Source organism: Kogia breviceps, chromosome 16 (genome assembly GCF_026419965.1).
Source record: "Kogia breviceps isolate mKogBre1 chromosome 16, mKogBre1 haplotype 1, whole genome shotgun sequence".
NCBI classification, from domain to species: domain Eukaryota; kingdom Metazoa; phylum Chordata; class Mammalia; order Artiodactyla; family Physeteridae; genus Kogia; species Kogia breviceps.
This window is the reverse complement of record NC_081325.1, coordinates 2,773,550-2,789,145: the sequence shown is the minus strand read 5'-3', so window position 1 is coordinate 2,789,145 and position 15,596 is coordinate 2,773,550. Positions and strand designations below refer to the sequence as shown.

The 15,596-nt window shown below is 43.5% G+C and overlaps 1 protein-coding gene across 5 annotated transcripts in view; it reads left to right on the top strand.

The window, feature by feature from the left end:
• Positions 1 to 15,596, top strand: part of ZDHHC20 (zinc finger DHHC-type palmitoyltransferase 20) — a 73,169-nt gene that overhangs the window by 35,126 nt on the left and 22,447 nt on the right. For all 5 annotated transcript variants that reach the window (XR_010837173.1, XR_010837172.1, XM_059041485.2 and 2 more), the window contains exons 4-7: positions 1,258 to 1,378; positions 10,262 to 10,331; positions 11,641 to 11,673; positions 12,296 to 12,416. Coding sequence is in view for 3 of the 5 variants with exons in the window: in XM_059041485.2 (XP_058897468.1) it covers positions 1,258 to 1,378; positions 10,262 to 10,331; positions 11,641 to 11,673; positions 12,296 to 12,416 (345 nt within the window). In the remaining 2 variants the exon portion in view is untranslated. The remainder of the gene's footprint in view (positions 1 to 1,257; positions 1,379 to 10,261; positions 10,332 to 11,640; positions 11,674 to 12,295; positions 12,417 to 15,596) is intronic.

The following is a 15,596-nucleotide window of genomic DNA, read 5'->3' as shown; positions in this document are numbered from 1 at the left end:
AACAAGTAACAAGTCTGTGAAAAGAAAGAACACGTATCTCACATTAGCAACACAGAGGGAAACATACTAGCAAAGAACTCAAGAGACTTGTGTTTTTATATCAGCTCTGCCAGTAATTCTGCAGCCTTAGAAAATTCCCTGAGCGGCTCGGGATCACGGTTTCCTCACCCCAGAGCTCTTAACCCTGCCTCTGCCGCACTGTCGCCCCGTCGGTAACAGAAGAGGCTGCGTCAGGAAGGCAGTGCCGTTATTGACAGTGAGGCATTGAGAGTGTGGAAGGCTTGGTACTTGAGTTCGCAGCTAGACCAAAATACTCACATTTTAAAAGATAAAGTTTTAGTCATGACTCCTTAGACCTCTTCAAGCAAAACCCTGTAAGTAAACAAAAATTGAGGAACAGTATTGTTACAGTGTGAACTATGATCAAGAGCATTCTGGGCCATTTCTTTATTTTTTAAAAAAAAATCTGTGAAATAAAGACCAATAGAAACTGAAAAAAACCCTCGTGGTTACATAAAATAGAGGCATAACACTGAGGTCCTTGAGATGCTGGGATGACATGAAAGGAAGAGCAACTGAACAAGTCCTTTGTAGGAAAATGCTATTTAAAGAAATAGGCTGGAGGCTGCCCACACACGGGAAGTAAAACTTCAGAAGTGGAAACTGGAAACCACTCTACAAAGGAATCTCTCCTTGAGAAAAGGAGATGGTGCTTACCTTGGCCATCCTTAATAATTCTGGAGAAAGCACCCTGATTGATGAGCTTTTTAAAAGCAAAAACAAAGTAGTCAAAGAAGGACTTGTCCTCATTTGAGAAATTTGGCCAGAGAATAGTAGGGCCCCATGCCTGTGATTTAGCCTGTTACGCAAAGCAAGTGACTCTTCGGACATCCTTTCAAATCTCTCGACACTAACTTTTCAAACACCAGAATTTTTACTAACAGAAAATATGTATTAAGCCCTTTGTGATGGGGAAAGTTAATCTTCTCGGTAAAAAACAAAAATGCAAGAAGTATTTAGTTCACGTTCTTTGCCATCATCAGTGCGGAGGGCATATATTTCTCAGGCTGTCAGAGGTATGTGGTTTTGCTAAAACGTGCTTGATTTAGCTTCCTAAACAAATTCGAAGCCAAGTTGCGCCTTCATAGAAGGAACTATTTTTGTGTTTTCTGTCCTGGATAAAGCTTTGTTTTTCTGAGCCTGGTAGTTAATAATCCCGGGATCACGAAGAATTCACAGTTATTCCTCCCTTGACAGTTCTGCTTGTCTGCTTCTGAGAAGGAACGCTATGAAAAGGAGTTCGGCCAAGAAAGACAGCAAGAAATTTTGAGAAGAGCAGCAAGGGACTTACCTATCTATACCACATCAGCTTCAAAGAGTAAGAAAACCAAATCTTAAGCTTTTCTTCCCAAAGAATTTTTAAAATATGGTCATTTTTGCCAAGATATATTTGCATGATTTGACTTCGGTGGATATTGTGGTGGCCACAGATCACATCTGTGGGAACAGGATTTTCATGTGTTGTGTATCTTACATGGTATTTCAGATAATAGGTATGTACATATGTTGATATAGATTTTTTAAATGAATTTATCTATTTATGCCTGCGTTGGGTCTTCATTGCTGCACGCGGGCTTTCTCTAGTTGCAGCGAGCGGGGGGCTACTCTTCATTGTGGTGCACGGGTTTCTCATTGCGGTGGCTTCTCTTGTGGAGCGTGGGCTCAGTAGCTGTGGCAGGTGGGCTCAGTAGCTGTGCCTCATGGGCTCAGCTGCTCCGCGGCATGTGGGATCTTCCCGGACCAGGGCTCGAACCCATGTCCCCTGCATTGGCAGGTGGATTCTTAAACACTGCGCCACCAGGGAAGTCCCCTGATATAGATTTTTTTAAGGGGCTCACTTTAATGTGGATCTGTTTTTTTCTGCATTTCTTTTTTTTTTCCCAGCTCAATCTTCATGGCTAAAAATTTCATTTATAATTTTTAGTAAACCATCATTTGGAAATCCTGGTTTGAATTTGAATATTTTGTGTCATCACTGAGTAATTTTTTAAAAAATCAAGAATGTGCTAACTTAGAATGGGGTGAAATAAAAGACATCAAGGGAAAGAAGCTTGTTCAAGGTTATAAAGCTAGTGTCAGAGAGCCAGAATTTGAAGTCACGTTTGTCTGGTTCTGAAGCTGTGTGTGTTCCACTGGCCCCCTTGACGTTTGTGACTGCGGCAGCTTCCTTTTCTCAGGGGCAGAGCCTTACTGATAGGGATGGAGCTGTGAGCGGCCAGACTGGCCATTAAAGTACAGGAAATTGTTTTAAATTATGTAGTATACATCTCACTAATTCATGCAAATACCAGATAATGGTGATAGCTAACAGTTACCCCGACCTAAGTTCTTTACACATACAGACTCATTTAAACGTCACACCAGCCTGTGAGGGAGACACTGCTCTCTCCATTTTACAGACGAGGCAACGGAGACAGGTTAAATAACTGTTGAAGGTCATACAGGTAGCATGTGAGAAGGTGCTCTGCCTGTAGAACCCCTACGCTTCTCAACTCTGAGGGGAAATAAAAGGAGCTCTCCCTTTGTATAATTATGTATAGATTCTGACTTAAGAAAATTTAAAATTTGTGCAAGATTTTAGGAGGGGATATTTGACTGACATTTACATTTTTCATGCATTTCATATAGGCACACCTGGGAGATATTGTAGGTTCGGTTCCAGACCAGTGCAATAAGGGGAATATCACAATAAAGCAAGTCACGTGAACTTTTTGGTTTCCTGGTGCGTGTAACCGCTGTGTTTACACTGTACTGTAGCCTATTGAGTGTGCAGTAGCATTATGTCAGAAAAACACATACATACCTTAATTTAAAAATAGCTTATTGCTAAAAAACGCTCACCATCATCTGAGCCTTCAGCAAATCACGGCAGTAATATCAAAGATCACTGATCACAGATCACCATAACAAATAAAATAATAATGAAGCTTGAAATATTTTGAGAATTACCAAAATGTGACACAGAGACACAAAGTGAGCAAATGGTGCTGGGAAAATGGCACCAGTAGATTTGCTCAATGCAGGGTTGCCACAGACCTTCAGTTTGTAAAAAACAACAACAACAAAATGCAGTATCTGTGAAGCACAATAAAATGAGGTATGCCTATACTATCCCTTTGCATAACCAATATATTACCGTATAGAATGAAAACATGGACTTCAGATCAAACCCCAGCTTTTCCATCGCTAGTGCAATGAGAGTCACTTAAACTTCCTAAGCCCTGGTTTCTTCATTTTAAAATGAGAATAATAGTCTCTAAATCTCTGGAAGTATACATAAATGAGACAAGCACTTAGTATAGATCTCAGTGTACAATAATAAATTTTCAGTAAATGAGAGCTTATTTATTTATTTTTAATTTATTTTTAACGTTTATTTATTTTTGGCTGCTTTGGGTCTTCGTTGCTGCCCACGGGCTTTCTCTAGTTGTGGTGAGCAGGGGCTACTCTTTGTTGCGGTGCACGCGCTTCTCATTGCGGTGGCTTCTCTTGTTGAGGAGCACGGGCTCTAGGCAGACGGGCTTCAGTAGTTGCAGCACGTGGGCTTCAGTAGTTGCGGCGAGTGGGCTCAGTAGCTGTGGCTCACGGGCTTAGTTGCCCCACGGCACGTGGGATCTTCCTGGACCAGGGCTCGAACCCGTGTCCCCTGCAATGGCAGGCAGATTCTTAACCTCTGTGCCACCAGGGAAGTCCAAGAGCCAATTTAAAATAATCCCTTTTTATATTCAATTATAAAATGTCTAGTGTACAACAGTTGTTAGTAGCTGCAGTTATGTAGATGAGATTTTTTTTTTTGGCCACGCTGCAGGGCATGCAGGATCTTAATTCCCTGACAGTCGATCGAACCCGTGTGCCCTGCAGTGGAAGTGCGGAGTCCTAACCACTGGACCACCAGGAAATTCCCTAGGTGTTTTTAACCCAAAGTCCCAAGATTTCAGAGAATTAATGAAACCGTGAGATTAAACGCAAAATTTTCGGTACTTTTTTTTTTTTTTCCCCTGCGGTATGCAGGCCTCTCCCGTTGCGGAGCACAGGCTCCGGACACGCAGGCCCAGCGGCCACGGCTCATGGGCCCAGCCGCTCCGCGGCACGTGGGATCCTCCCAGACTGGGGCACGAACCCGCGTCCCCTGCATCGGCAGGCGGACTCTCAACCACTGCGCCACCGGGGAAGCCCGAAATTTTGAGTACTTTTTGAAGTAGCCTATTCTTTTGATTTTTCAGAGCAGTACCTATGCCCTAAAGAGTTAAAAGCTGCTAATATAAAGTCTTTGCCCTTAAAGCTTTATTACCTTTCATTAATTTTAATGGCTTTCCACTACTCTGAAAAATACCCTTCATCTGTTGAATAGTGCACCAGAATTTTGCTGAGCACTTTCTGGTGATTATTTACACCCCTCTGAGACAGTGCAGCACTTATCCCCACATTAGAGACAAAGAAGTGAGACACAGCGAGGGCCCTGGAGTGCCCGAGAGGCAAGGTGCGGGATTGACGCCTTATCTTCTGACTGCAGACAGAGTCCCTGCCCTTGAGCGCCAGTTTATACGGCATTTCTACTGCTCAGAATCCCAAAGAACATTAGGGGGTTTTCTTCTTTTTTTCTTATTGTAGAAATAATATCATGCGTTCTTTAAAAAATGAAATTACAGAACCACGTGTGAGGAAGTGGATCTTCCGTAGACCAGAGATGAGTGGAGGTGACGGAGCTGCCTGCCTCGAGGGGCACGGGGACTGTCACTGAGCTCCTTTTTGTGCTTTTTTGAACCACGTGGACATCTCATCCATTAAGGAAACACAATGAGTCCTTCTAGACCCCTGCCCTCCACCGTCTGGATACAGCCAGTGTTTCTCTTCAGCTTTTTTCTCCTGCTCCATTTCCCTGTGTCAACTCCGCTAAAACTCTGTCCTTTCCCACCTTTTATTTTTATGTCTTTTTCTCTTCCTAGAAGGATGATTTTCTCCTCCCTAAATCTACTTTAAAGTTTTAATTCACTGTCCAACTCTCTTCAACCGTTTCTGTTCACTTAAACAAGAAGAGATTTTTAAATCTTCTCTGAACTTCCCACACCCCCACCTTGTAGAGCGCAGGTCAGTGTCTTCAGCTTGTCCGTGCTCCTCACTCCTTGACTCTGTCCTGAGGCTCTGGCACTGGGATCTCCGTCCACGGTCCTAACACCGCCAGTGCGTCGCCCCGCAGGCCCCCAGGAGGCGTTTGTGGGATGAATCTGTTCCTGGGTGTTCTTGGTCATGGCTGCGTATACACTTGAAAGATCTCCCTAGTTTTCTCCCCTTCACTAATTTTTCCCATCCTAGAGTCTCACTTTATGTTTTATCAAAAACAATATTATTGTAACGATAATAACTGCTTTACTGGGAATTTGATATGTTCCAGATTTTTTTGATCTGCACAATCGTCCTTTGCGCTTGATATTATTTGCATTTACAAAAGAGGAAACTGAGGCTTTCAGAAAGCAAGTTACTGACCCAAGGTCACAAGCTAGTAAGTAGGAGAGACCGAGTATGAAACATGGCGGTAGAGTCCCAGCTGCTTCCAGACTCGGGGCGGGGGGGGGCTGCCCTGCACCTGCACGCACTTGGCTGTCCCTCAGGACCTCGCTTCCTTCTTGGGCTCTGCATTCTTGTCCTTTATTAAACTTGCATAAAGATTTGCTGACCTTTTTCTTCCCTCTCCCACCGTTTGCTCCTAAAAATCTTGCTTCTTCACTTAATAATTTCCAACCCATTTCTTCCCTCTGCTTTCAGGTATACTTCAAAGTGTATCTCCTCTTTAAAAACAACAACAAAAATTTGGTTCTAACGTGTTCCAACTACCATTCTATTTTCTCTTCCCTTTGACTGTGGGTCCCCTCATAGGTCGTCTGTACCCTGGGCCTCTTTTCCTTCTCAGCAGATTCCAGGCAGCTGGCTTTCATTCTTCCTAACCAAGTTCGGTGGCTTTTCATTCTAACTGCTGGAAAAACTTTCTTCTTTGTGCTTTTCCATTCTAGTTGTTTTTGCATCTTTGAATGTTTATTCTTTCTCCTACTTTTTTTTTTTTTTTGCGGTACGAGGGCCTCTCACTGCTGTGGCCCCTCCCGTTGCGGAGCACAGGCTCCGGACGCGCAGGCGCAGCGGCCACGGCTCACGGGCCCAGCCGCTCCGCGGCACGTGGGATCCTCCCAGACCGGGGCACGAACCCGCGTCCCCCGCATCGGCAGGCGGACTCTCGACCGCTGCGCCCCCAGGGAAGCCCCTCCTACATTTTTTTAACCCCACTTCACAAGGCTGCCTCGTCCCAATTCTTGTACTGTTCCTTCAGCTGTTTTTAACCATGGAATTCCGACACCACGATATTGTGATCGTTGGTTCACTGTGTCTCAAACGATTTGTTTTCGTTAATAGTTTTCAGACTGAGTTATCTTTTCTGACTGTGAACTAGCAGATTGAGGGATGTGGTCACACGAGCATGCACTTGCTGCCAAACCCTTTCTCGTTGTCAGGCAGAGGGGTGGACTGCAGCTGCGCCTTCAGAGGAACGAGGCCGCCTTGCCCTCCCCCAGGGCCCTTGGAGACCCTTGTCGGGGTTTCGGCACTGCCCTTGGCGTGCGGGCCCACTAGAGCTCCGTTCTCATATCTCCACCTTCCGAAGGATAGCTGTACCTGAGTGACCTGTTGTCCCAGTTCAAGTCCAGCAAGACCTAACACCGTGGGGGCAGGAGGGAAGTCTGTCTTGGTCAACTTTATAGTCTCAGCATGAAGCAGTGTTTGTCACAGGGTAGAGCCTGAATATTTGCTGAATGAATGCATGAAAGAAAGAAAAACAACCTCAGCCCCCTCCCATACTCACCCGCTTCCTCCTCCCGCCACCATCAAGCTTGTTTCGGTCATTGGCAGCTCATTCTTCTGGCCCCCCCTCCTAGAAACCGCAGTCTTCTTTGACTGCTGCTTTTTCTTCAGCTCTTCTATCCACTCACTCATCAAGACCCTTAAAAAGGCTTCTTGGAAAGTCTGTTTAGTTTCATCTCATGTCAGAGCAATGGCAGAGTTTTGAGTGGAGGAAATGTAGCGGAGAAGGAAAGACACTGGGCTTCTGATCCCAATCTGACCACTCATTTAGAGAGGGGGGGGGAGATAATCTTGGGGAAACTCCTTTTTTTCTCTTTAGGCTTTGGGTTGTTTCTAACCTAAAAAAAAGAGAGGTTGAGTTAGGAGACCTCTAAGGTCCTTTATGCCTGCTCTGCTTTTTCTACCTTGTATGGTTTCACTTCCCTAGTGTCCAGTCTAGCCAAGGTACTGCAGAAGGCCCTCAGTAAGGTATAGCGTATTCATTTAATAAGTGGATGTTTGTATAAATCCCCTTCATCTTGAAGTTTGGTTTAAATTATAAAAGTAATACAGGAACATGATTTTAAAAATATTTTTAAGGTTACCAGATGATAAGTGTCGGCCCCTCACCCTGGCACTACTTCCCAGAGGTTGCCACCCTTCTTGCATATCCTTGCAGAAATTTTCTATGTATAACGGAATATTGCAGAACTTACATACTATCAAGTAACATTTTAACAATGAGAGTGGATAGGTATTAACCGGTACAGATTTGGTTTCCTGGGTAGCTGCCTTCTAGCAGGTGTAACTTCTAACACTGCTTCAAAATAACGCTTTGTGTCTCTCATATATGTTAATTCAAGTCTGAAGGTGGAGGCATTGTATTGGGATGTGTAAAGAGAAAAATACATATATTCTTCTCCCTCTCAGAGATATGAAACATGCTGCATATTAAACTATTCCTCAATTTGCTTTTTTCCACTTCATATGTTTGCACTTTTCCAGTTTAGGTTACACGTCTATTTTTGTTGTTGTTGTTGTTTTTGCGGTACGCGGGCCTCTCACCGCTGTGGCCTCTCCCGTTGCGGAGCACAGGCTTCAGATGCACAGGCTCAGCGGCCATGGCTCACGGGCCCAGCCGCTCCGCGGCACGTGGGATCTTCCCGGACCGAGGCATGGACTCTCAACCACTTCACCACCAGGGAAGCCCACGTGTCTATTTTGTATGGAGAATTCTTGTTAAAGTCTACGTAGTGTATCATAAAATGCTTAACTATCTTCATAATTCGTTATTCCTAGTGTCTTGTTATTGAAACCATGTTGTGGTGAGAGCGTGTCTATAGAAGAAATTTTCTAGCAGCAGAGATCCCGGGCAGAGAGTGTGCGTGCCTTACGCTTTTATAGATACGGCCAAAATCTTTTTCAAAAACACTAACACATGACCTGGTCCATCTACTTTTTAGAGGGTATGTTTAATTTAAATTTTTATTTGAACCTGTTTTCTGTGCTGTTACTATGTTCGTTAGCCCTAATGATCACAAGTAACAGACAACAGCTTACGCTTTTTAACTCCCCCTTCCCCACAAAGGAAACTACTGTAACATATGGGGTGGTGTAAGAAAGTGGCGGTTATTTCCTGTGCCCTGAGGGCGGGACCGCAGGAAGGAACTGGAGCTGAGAAGTGAGGGCCGGAGGGGCTCCTGCAGCTGTCCCCGCTTCTCCCTGGCATCTGCTCACTTTCTGCACTGTTGCCCTTAAAGTGATTTTCCCTTTCTTATCCCATCCACATGGCGAAGCGTGGCCATCGCGTGTGACTCAGTTCCACCCCGTGACATACAGCTCACTGCCCCTCAGCCCTGATGCGTGGACCAGAAGGGGGAGGTGGGGGGGGTTCACACAGCCCAGGTAGAAGAGGGGTCTGAAGTCATTTCCCGGAAAGAGAGAGGCCTGTAGACCAGGCGGATGCCCCCAAAAGAAGTGCACCGCACTTAGAGTAGATCCCGTAGAGTATTTGCTAGTCACATGCTCCAAATCTGTGAAAGTTTCAGCTCTAGTCAAAGACCCGTAGTAATTTGTATTGTTGCCGAGAGGCATTTGTTTGCTTTGGAGGCCATGATATGGAAAAAGGCTAGCATATCGCTGTAATTTTATTATTCTCTATTCATCCAAAATAATGGTTTTAAAGAATTATTGATTTGTGAAGTCTTGGGACATTTCCCTCACGAATCTCAAAGAACTATTTTGTCACTTACTTAGATTTCAAAAACCAGAACCTCAGGTTCCGAATGTTCTGCAGACCCCGGTGGAGTTCTTCGCTCAGTTGGCTTTTCGTTTTCGTCTGTGCTTTGCGGCACGCGGGGTCCTCGTGCCCCGACCCGGGCTTGAACCCGCACCCCTGCGCTGGGAGCGTGCGGTCCTAACCACCGGACTGCCCGGAAGGCCCCTCCAGCTGGCTTTTTCTCTGTGAGCACTTGAGCCGAGCTGGGAGAGCAAGCCTTACCCGCTCCAGCTTCTCCGACCCTGCCTTGTGTCCTCCTCCTTTCCTCTCTGCTCCAGGCGCACCGGGCCCTCTCTGTCCGCACCCTGGGCACCGTCCCAGCCGAGCGAGGCCTCTTCCCTCTCCTCAGGTTCCTCTTCTCCCACAGATCTGTGTGACTGGCCAGCTCCCTTCTTTCCGTTTCAGTTTTCTCAGATGGCGCTAAAATCACAACACTCCCCTCCCCTTGCCTGCTTTCTTTTTCCTGTCAGCACCCGTCACTAACATACTACCTACTTCCTTACCTGGCCTTGTTATTACTCCCCGCCTTTTCCACTAGCCCGTAAGCTCCGTGAAGGCGGGCACTTACGCCGAGAGCGGTCATCTGGCCCCTAGTAGGCGCTCACATTACGTTTTGAATGAATGAAGACACAGACTGTATATATTAGAATTCCGTGGGAAGAAGTTTAGAGTTCTTTCGCAATAGTGTGTTTGCAATTTTGCTCTTTATCTGGGATGGGGTGGGAGATAATTGAGAACGTTTGTTTTGATATTTTGCTACAGACATCAGGGTACAGTTGGAGAAAATACTTGATTTGGGTCTTAGTGGATCTGAGTTTTGCCACTAAACTACATGTTTGACTTTATACCAGTTCCTTATTTCCTTGGATCTCCTTATTCATTGGAACATTGCCGGGGCAGCCACATTTCTGAGGTTCCCTTCTGCCTCTTGACATTTGGATTTCATAAGCTCTCCAGTGAACCTTGGTATTATTTTAAAATTATTAGTTGTCAGTTTCCTAGAGTTGTTTGTAAGAAATGAAAGCAAATTTTATGGTCAGATTAACTCAACTCTAAACATACATTCTTCAACAACTTCCTTTTAATTCTTAAATGTAGCCGTCAGATATTGCGAAAGATGTCAGCTGATTAAGCCTGACCGTGCGCATCACTGCTCAGCGTGTGACGTGTAAGTGTTTCTCTTTGGCTTCCGCTTCACCCCAGTACTGGAACTGGAGAGGGGAGAACAGGAAGTAAAGGAGCTTAGCAGAAACACTGCATCCTCTCCCATTATTTGCTCTGTATGCAGAGCTAACATAAATATGTATATAAGCTGGAATATACTTTGAAGTAATCTTTGATAACAGTTCCTATACCAGTTGTTAGAATTTTCTTTAAGTATGTGTACTTCCTGTGCATATGCTTAATGTAAGATTGATGACCACGTAAGTAATACCCCCACCTTGAGAAAGATAACTTTAATTCCTGGGTTAAAAAGACCATCATGACACTTTTCTTGTTTTTATTATTAATGTTGGTATTAAAGCCTAACAAACCACAAAAATACTACTTTCCTTTTTTAATATTTATTTATGTATTTATCTGGCTGCACCGGTTCTTAGTTGCAGCACGCAGGATCTTTAGTTGGGGCATTCGAGATCTAGTTCCCTGACTAGGGATTGAACCCTGGTTCCCTGCATTGGGAGCATGGAGTCTTAACCACTGGACCACCAGAAAAGTCCCATTATTACTTTCAGTTACCACCTCTGAAGTTGTTCCCCCAAAAATTTCGAAGATTTTATCCCTTATGCTCTTGTGAGAAGGTGGTGTGTTGAAAGAAAGACCCCTAGTCTGGGAATCCCAGTGAGTCCCTGAACTTGAGTGAGACAAGTCATTTAACCTTTTGGGTATCAGTTTACTTATTTGTTGTATTACTTGAAATGATCCATTGTCTAACTTTATGCAAATATACATTATGTATACTGGTGGAGAGGCGAATTTGGGTTTTTATTTTCCTGATTATAGAAGTACAGTGGTACTTCTATAAATTTTATATAAAATCTGTGGGAAAAAAACCACCTACAAGCCCATCACTGTTAATATTTTAACAATATTTGCTTCTAAAGTTTTATCACTTGTACATGTTTAAAATAACTTTCATTTTACTTTCCTCAGCTGACTTTGTAAACTAGATCTAGCTAACGTAGTACCAAATGCTATATGCACCATATCTGTATATTAAAATGTTATTTGATGTGGTCCAAGTCAGCTGGCTATGCTCAGCTGAATTCTCAGTGTGAAAAATCATTACTTCTTACCTACGAAAGTATTTGTGGAAATAACAGAAATTGTCTCTAACCTAATGTCTACTCGGTCGGTTTTTCTAACATGTATTGCTAAAGGGAAAATTTTAAGTAAAAAAAAAAAAAAAAAAGATCAGGAATGAGAATCAGGGAAATTTTTCTACATGGATTTTCTTATGTTCATTTGTTTCTTAGGTGTATTCTTAAGATGGACCATCACTGTCCTTGGTACGTATAAGACACAGAGGAAATGGCATTGGGGGTGGAGAGGTGGGAGGGGAGTGTTTGGAGTGATTTACCTCAGCATTCCTAAATTTTGAAGGTCAATTTAATTACTCATAGATATCAAGATTGACCTAGTTTTATGTTTCTGCTACATGTTTTCCTTTAAAAATATATTGTTTCTGCTACATGTTTTCCTTTAAAAATATATTCTGATGTTGTTAACCTCAATAATTGTCTACTAAGAATTAACATTGAAATTCCAAATTCCTTACAGAATTTACTTAAAAAACACATCCATAATTAAGACACTGCTCCCTACTTCCCAAGTGACCCATTTTCTAGTTATAGTGATTTTCAGTTTTTTCACCTGTACTATTATTATTATGGTAAAAAAACATTAAATTTGCCATCTTAGCCATTTTTAAGTGTACAGTTCAGCAGTGTTTAGTATGTTCACATTGTTTTGTAACCAGTGTCCAGAACTTTTTCATCTTGCAAAGCTGAAACTCTGTACCCATTAAACACTCCCCACTCCCCTCCCCTCAGCCCCTGGCAAACACCATTCTAGTTTTTGTTTCTTTGAGTTTGTCTTATTTTTACAGTGTGATTTTCTTTATTCTTCTAGGGTGAATAACTGTGTGGGATTTTCTAATTACAAATTCTTCCTGCTATTTTTATTGTACTCTCTATTATATTGCCTTTTTGTGGCTACAACAGTTTTACAGTACTTTATAAAATTTTGGACGGTAAGTCGTCTTTTTTCTATCTTAAAACATATATTTAGGACTTTTTAAGATGCTATTTCATAAATAATTCCTTCATTCTTTATTATAAGTAGACATACTTAATTTTACTGGTTAGGGTTTATAATGGCTCAGAAGACAGATGGGGTTAAAATTTACCTTCATATACACATGTTTGTAAATAAATGAATATTAATCAGGATATAGTGAGCTTCTTTTAGTAAACCAGACTGTTTCCAACCATACTATCAGTTTTAGGGAAGTAATTACTTTTATTTCAGATGATGAGACTTACTGCAGTTTTACAGTAATAAATAAATAAATAAAAGGGAAATCCCCAGCCCCGGGTAACCACTAATCTGTTTCCTGCCTCTGGAGATAGTAATGCTTTTTCTGTTGTGAGTTGCAAATGTTTTTCCACAATTTTGATCGACGTCTTGTAAACCTGTTAGCTTTTGTTTTTACTAAATCAAAAATTTATATTTTTAAAGCAGTACTTTTAACTTATGGTTTCTGGCTTTATTCTGTTCACTGTAAATTTATACAGATATTTACCCAGCTTTTCTTCTGGCTTTTTTTTTTTTTTTTTTTTTTTTTTTTGTGGTATGCGGGCCTCACCGTTGTGGCCTCTCCCGTTGTGGAGCACAGGCTCCGGACGCTCAGGCTCAGCGGCCATGGCTCACGGGCCCAGCCGCTCCGCGGCATGTGGGATCTTCCCAGACCCGGGCACGAACCCGTGTCCCCTGCATCGGCAGGCAGATTCTCAACCACTGCGCCACCAGGGAAGCCCTCTTCTGGCATTTTTATTGTGGTTTTTTTTCCTCCCTCCATTTAAATCTTTGATTTTGAAGGTGGAGGTTATTGTGGTTAAAGGTACTTTTGTATTTAATCTTCCTTCCTAAAAACCCTGTGAAGGTATTTTATTTTATTTTATTTATTTACTTTTGGCCGCGTTGGGTCTTCGTTGCGGTGCGCGGGCTTCTCATTGCGGTGGCTTCTCTTTGTTGCACAGCATGGGCTCTAGGCGTGTAGTTGTGGCTCACGGGCTTAGTTGCTCCGCGGCATGTGGGATCTTCCCGGACCAGAGCTCGAATCCGTGTCCCCTGCATTGGCAGGCGGATTTGTAACCACTGCGCCACCAGGGAAGTCCCTATGAAGGTATTTTAAAATGTAGGTTTTATTATTCTTCACGTATGGTGAAGCTGACAGATCAGGAGATGATAACCATTGAAAAGATAGTGTGTTACTCACAGTTCCAAGGGACGGTTCATGCCACCCCACGCAGGGCCACACGGGGAAGCACCAGAGTTGCTCAGGAAGCAGAAGGCACCGGGCCCGTGGGAAAGCACGGTGAGGCAGGGTGAATGCACTTAGGGTTATAGCTCGTGTGAATAATTTCAGTGGCCTCCGAGGATACAGGCTGTCTGTCCCTGGTTGTCTGGTGTGATTAGGGCACGGTGGTATTTCCCCCTCGCGTGTGAGAGCCAGAGAAAGAAGGTGTTTTGGAGTATGGGCTCTGGACTGATTCGTTTGTATATGAGAGGTACATTCCTTGCTATCTCTGTAAGAATTGGATGGCCCTGGGAGAGGCACTGTCTCCCCAGTCAGCAAGGCTCCAGATGCCAGAGCATCAAGAATACAGAAAGGAAGAAAATATGATGAATGCAGAAGGAGCTATTATTATTCCAGTTTTCAGAGTTGGAAACTGAGGTTGGAAAAGTTAGGTAACTAACAAGGTCACATACTTAATAGTATAGGAAGCCAAAATTTTAACTTAGATCTTTCTCTTCCAACATCCAGATACTTGAGTCATCAAACAATTAATTTTCCAGGAAACGTCAAATACATTTTAGAAGGATTTTCATTGAAACATCATTAGACTTTTAAAGTTTGGGTATTTAAAACCAGGGTGTGCTAGCACTTGCAGTCCCTTTGTGCATATTGGAAACGAGCACCTCAGTTTTGTGTGGCGTCAGCCTGATGAATTGTAGCCTCTGTTGTTCCCCTAGTTGGGCAGCGTTGTTCAGTTTACAACCTACTTCACCATACTCAGTGGCCCTATTTAAATGAAGACGAGGGAACTCCCTGGCGGTCCAGTGGTTAGGACGGCTGCTTTCACTGCTGTGGCCCCGGGTTCCATCCCTGGCTTGGGAACTAAGATCCTGCAAGCTGTTCAGCCCAGCCAGAAATTTTTAAAAATAATAAATGGGGCTTCCCTGGTGGCTCAGTGGTTGAGAATCCGCCTGCCGATGCAGGGGACACGGGTTCATGCCCCGGTCCGGGAAGATCCCACGTGCCGCGGAGCGGCTGGGCCCGTGAGCCATGGCCACTGGGCCTGCGCGTCCGGAGCCTGTGCTCCGCAACGGGAGAGGCCACAACAGTGAGAGGCCTGCGTACCGCAAAATAAATAAATAAATAAATAAATAAATAATAATAAATGAACATGAATCTGTGCCACATGAATGAAGTCCAAATTGTAGAATTTCCCATTTCTTTATCAGAAACTTATGTTTGCATGTCATGATTTATTAATTAAAAAATAAATATTTTAAAACTTTTTGAGGGCTTCCCTGGGGGCGCATTGGTTAAGAATCCGCCTGCCAATGCAGGGGACACGGGTTCAAGCCCTGGTCCAGGAAGATCCCACATGCTGCGGAGCAGCTAAGCCTGTGTGCCACAACTACTGAGCCTGTGCTCTAGAGCCCCCAAGCCACAACTACTGAAGCTTGAGCGCCACAACTGCTGAAGCCCATGCGCCTAGAGCCCATGCTCCGCAATAAGAGAAGTCACTGCATTGAGAAGCCTGCGCACCACAACAAAGAGTAGCCCCTGCTCGCCGCAACTAGACAAAGCCTGCGTGCAGCAACAGAGACCCGACATAGCCAAAAATAATAAAAAATAAATTTAAAAGAAAACTTTTTGAGATTCATCATGAGTAAGGAAAGACTAATAAACTTAAGTCTACTTTTTTCTCCATTCTTCAACAATTACTATGTGCCAGGAACATACGTTCTAGGCACTTGGGATATATCAATATACAGAAGACAAAGAGGTCTGTCTTTGTAGAATGTACTTTTGAGAAAGGGGAAACAAATAATAAACATAATAAATAAGTAAATTATACTGTATATTGGAAAGTAGATGCTGTGAAGAACAAGTAGAGCAGAGTAAGGGATTTAGCAA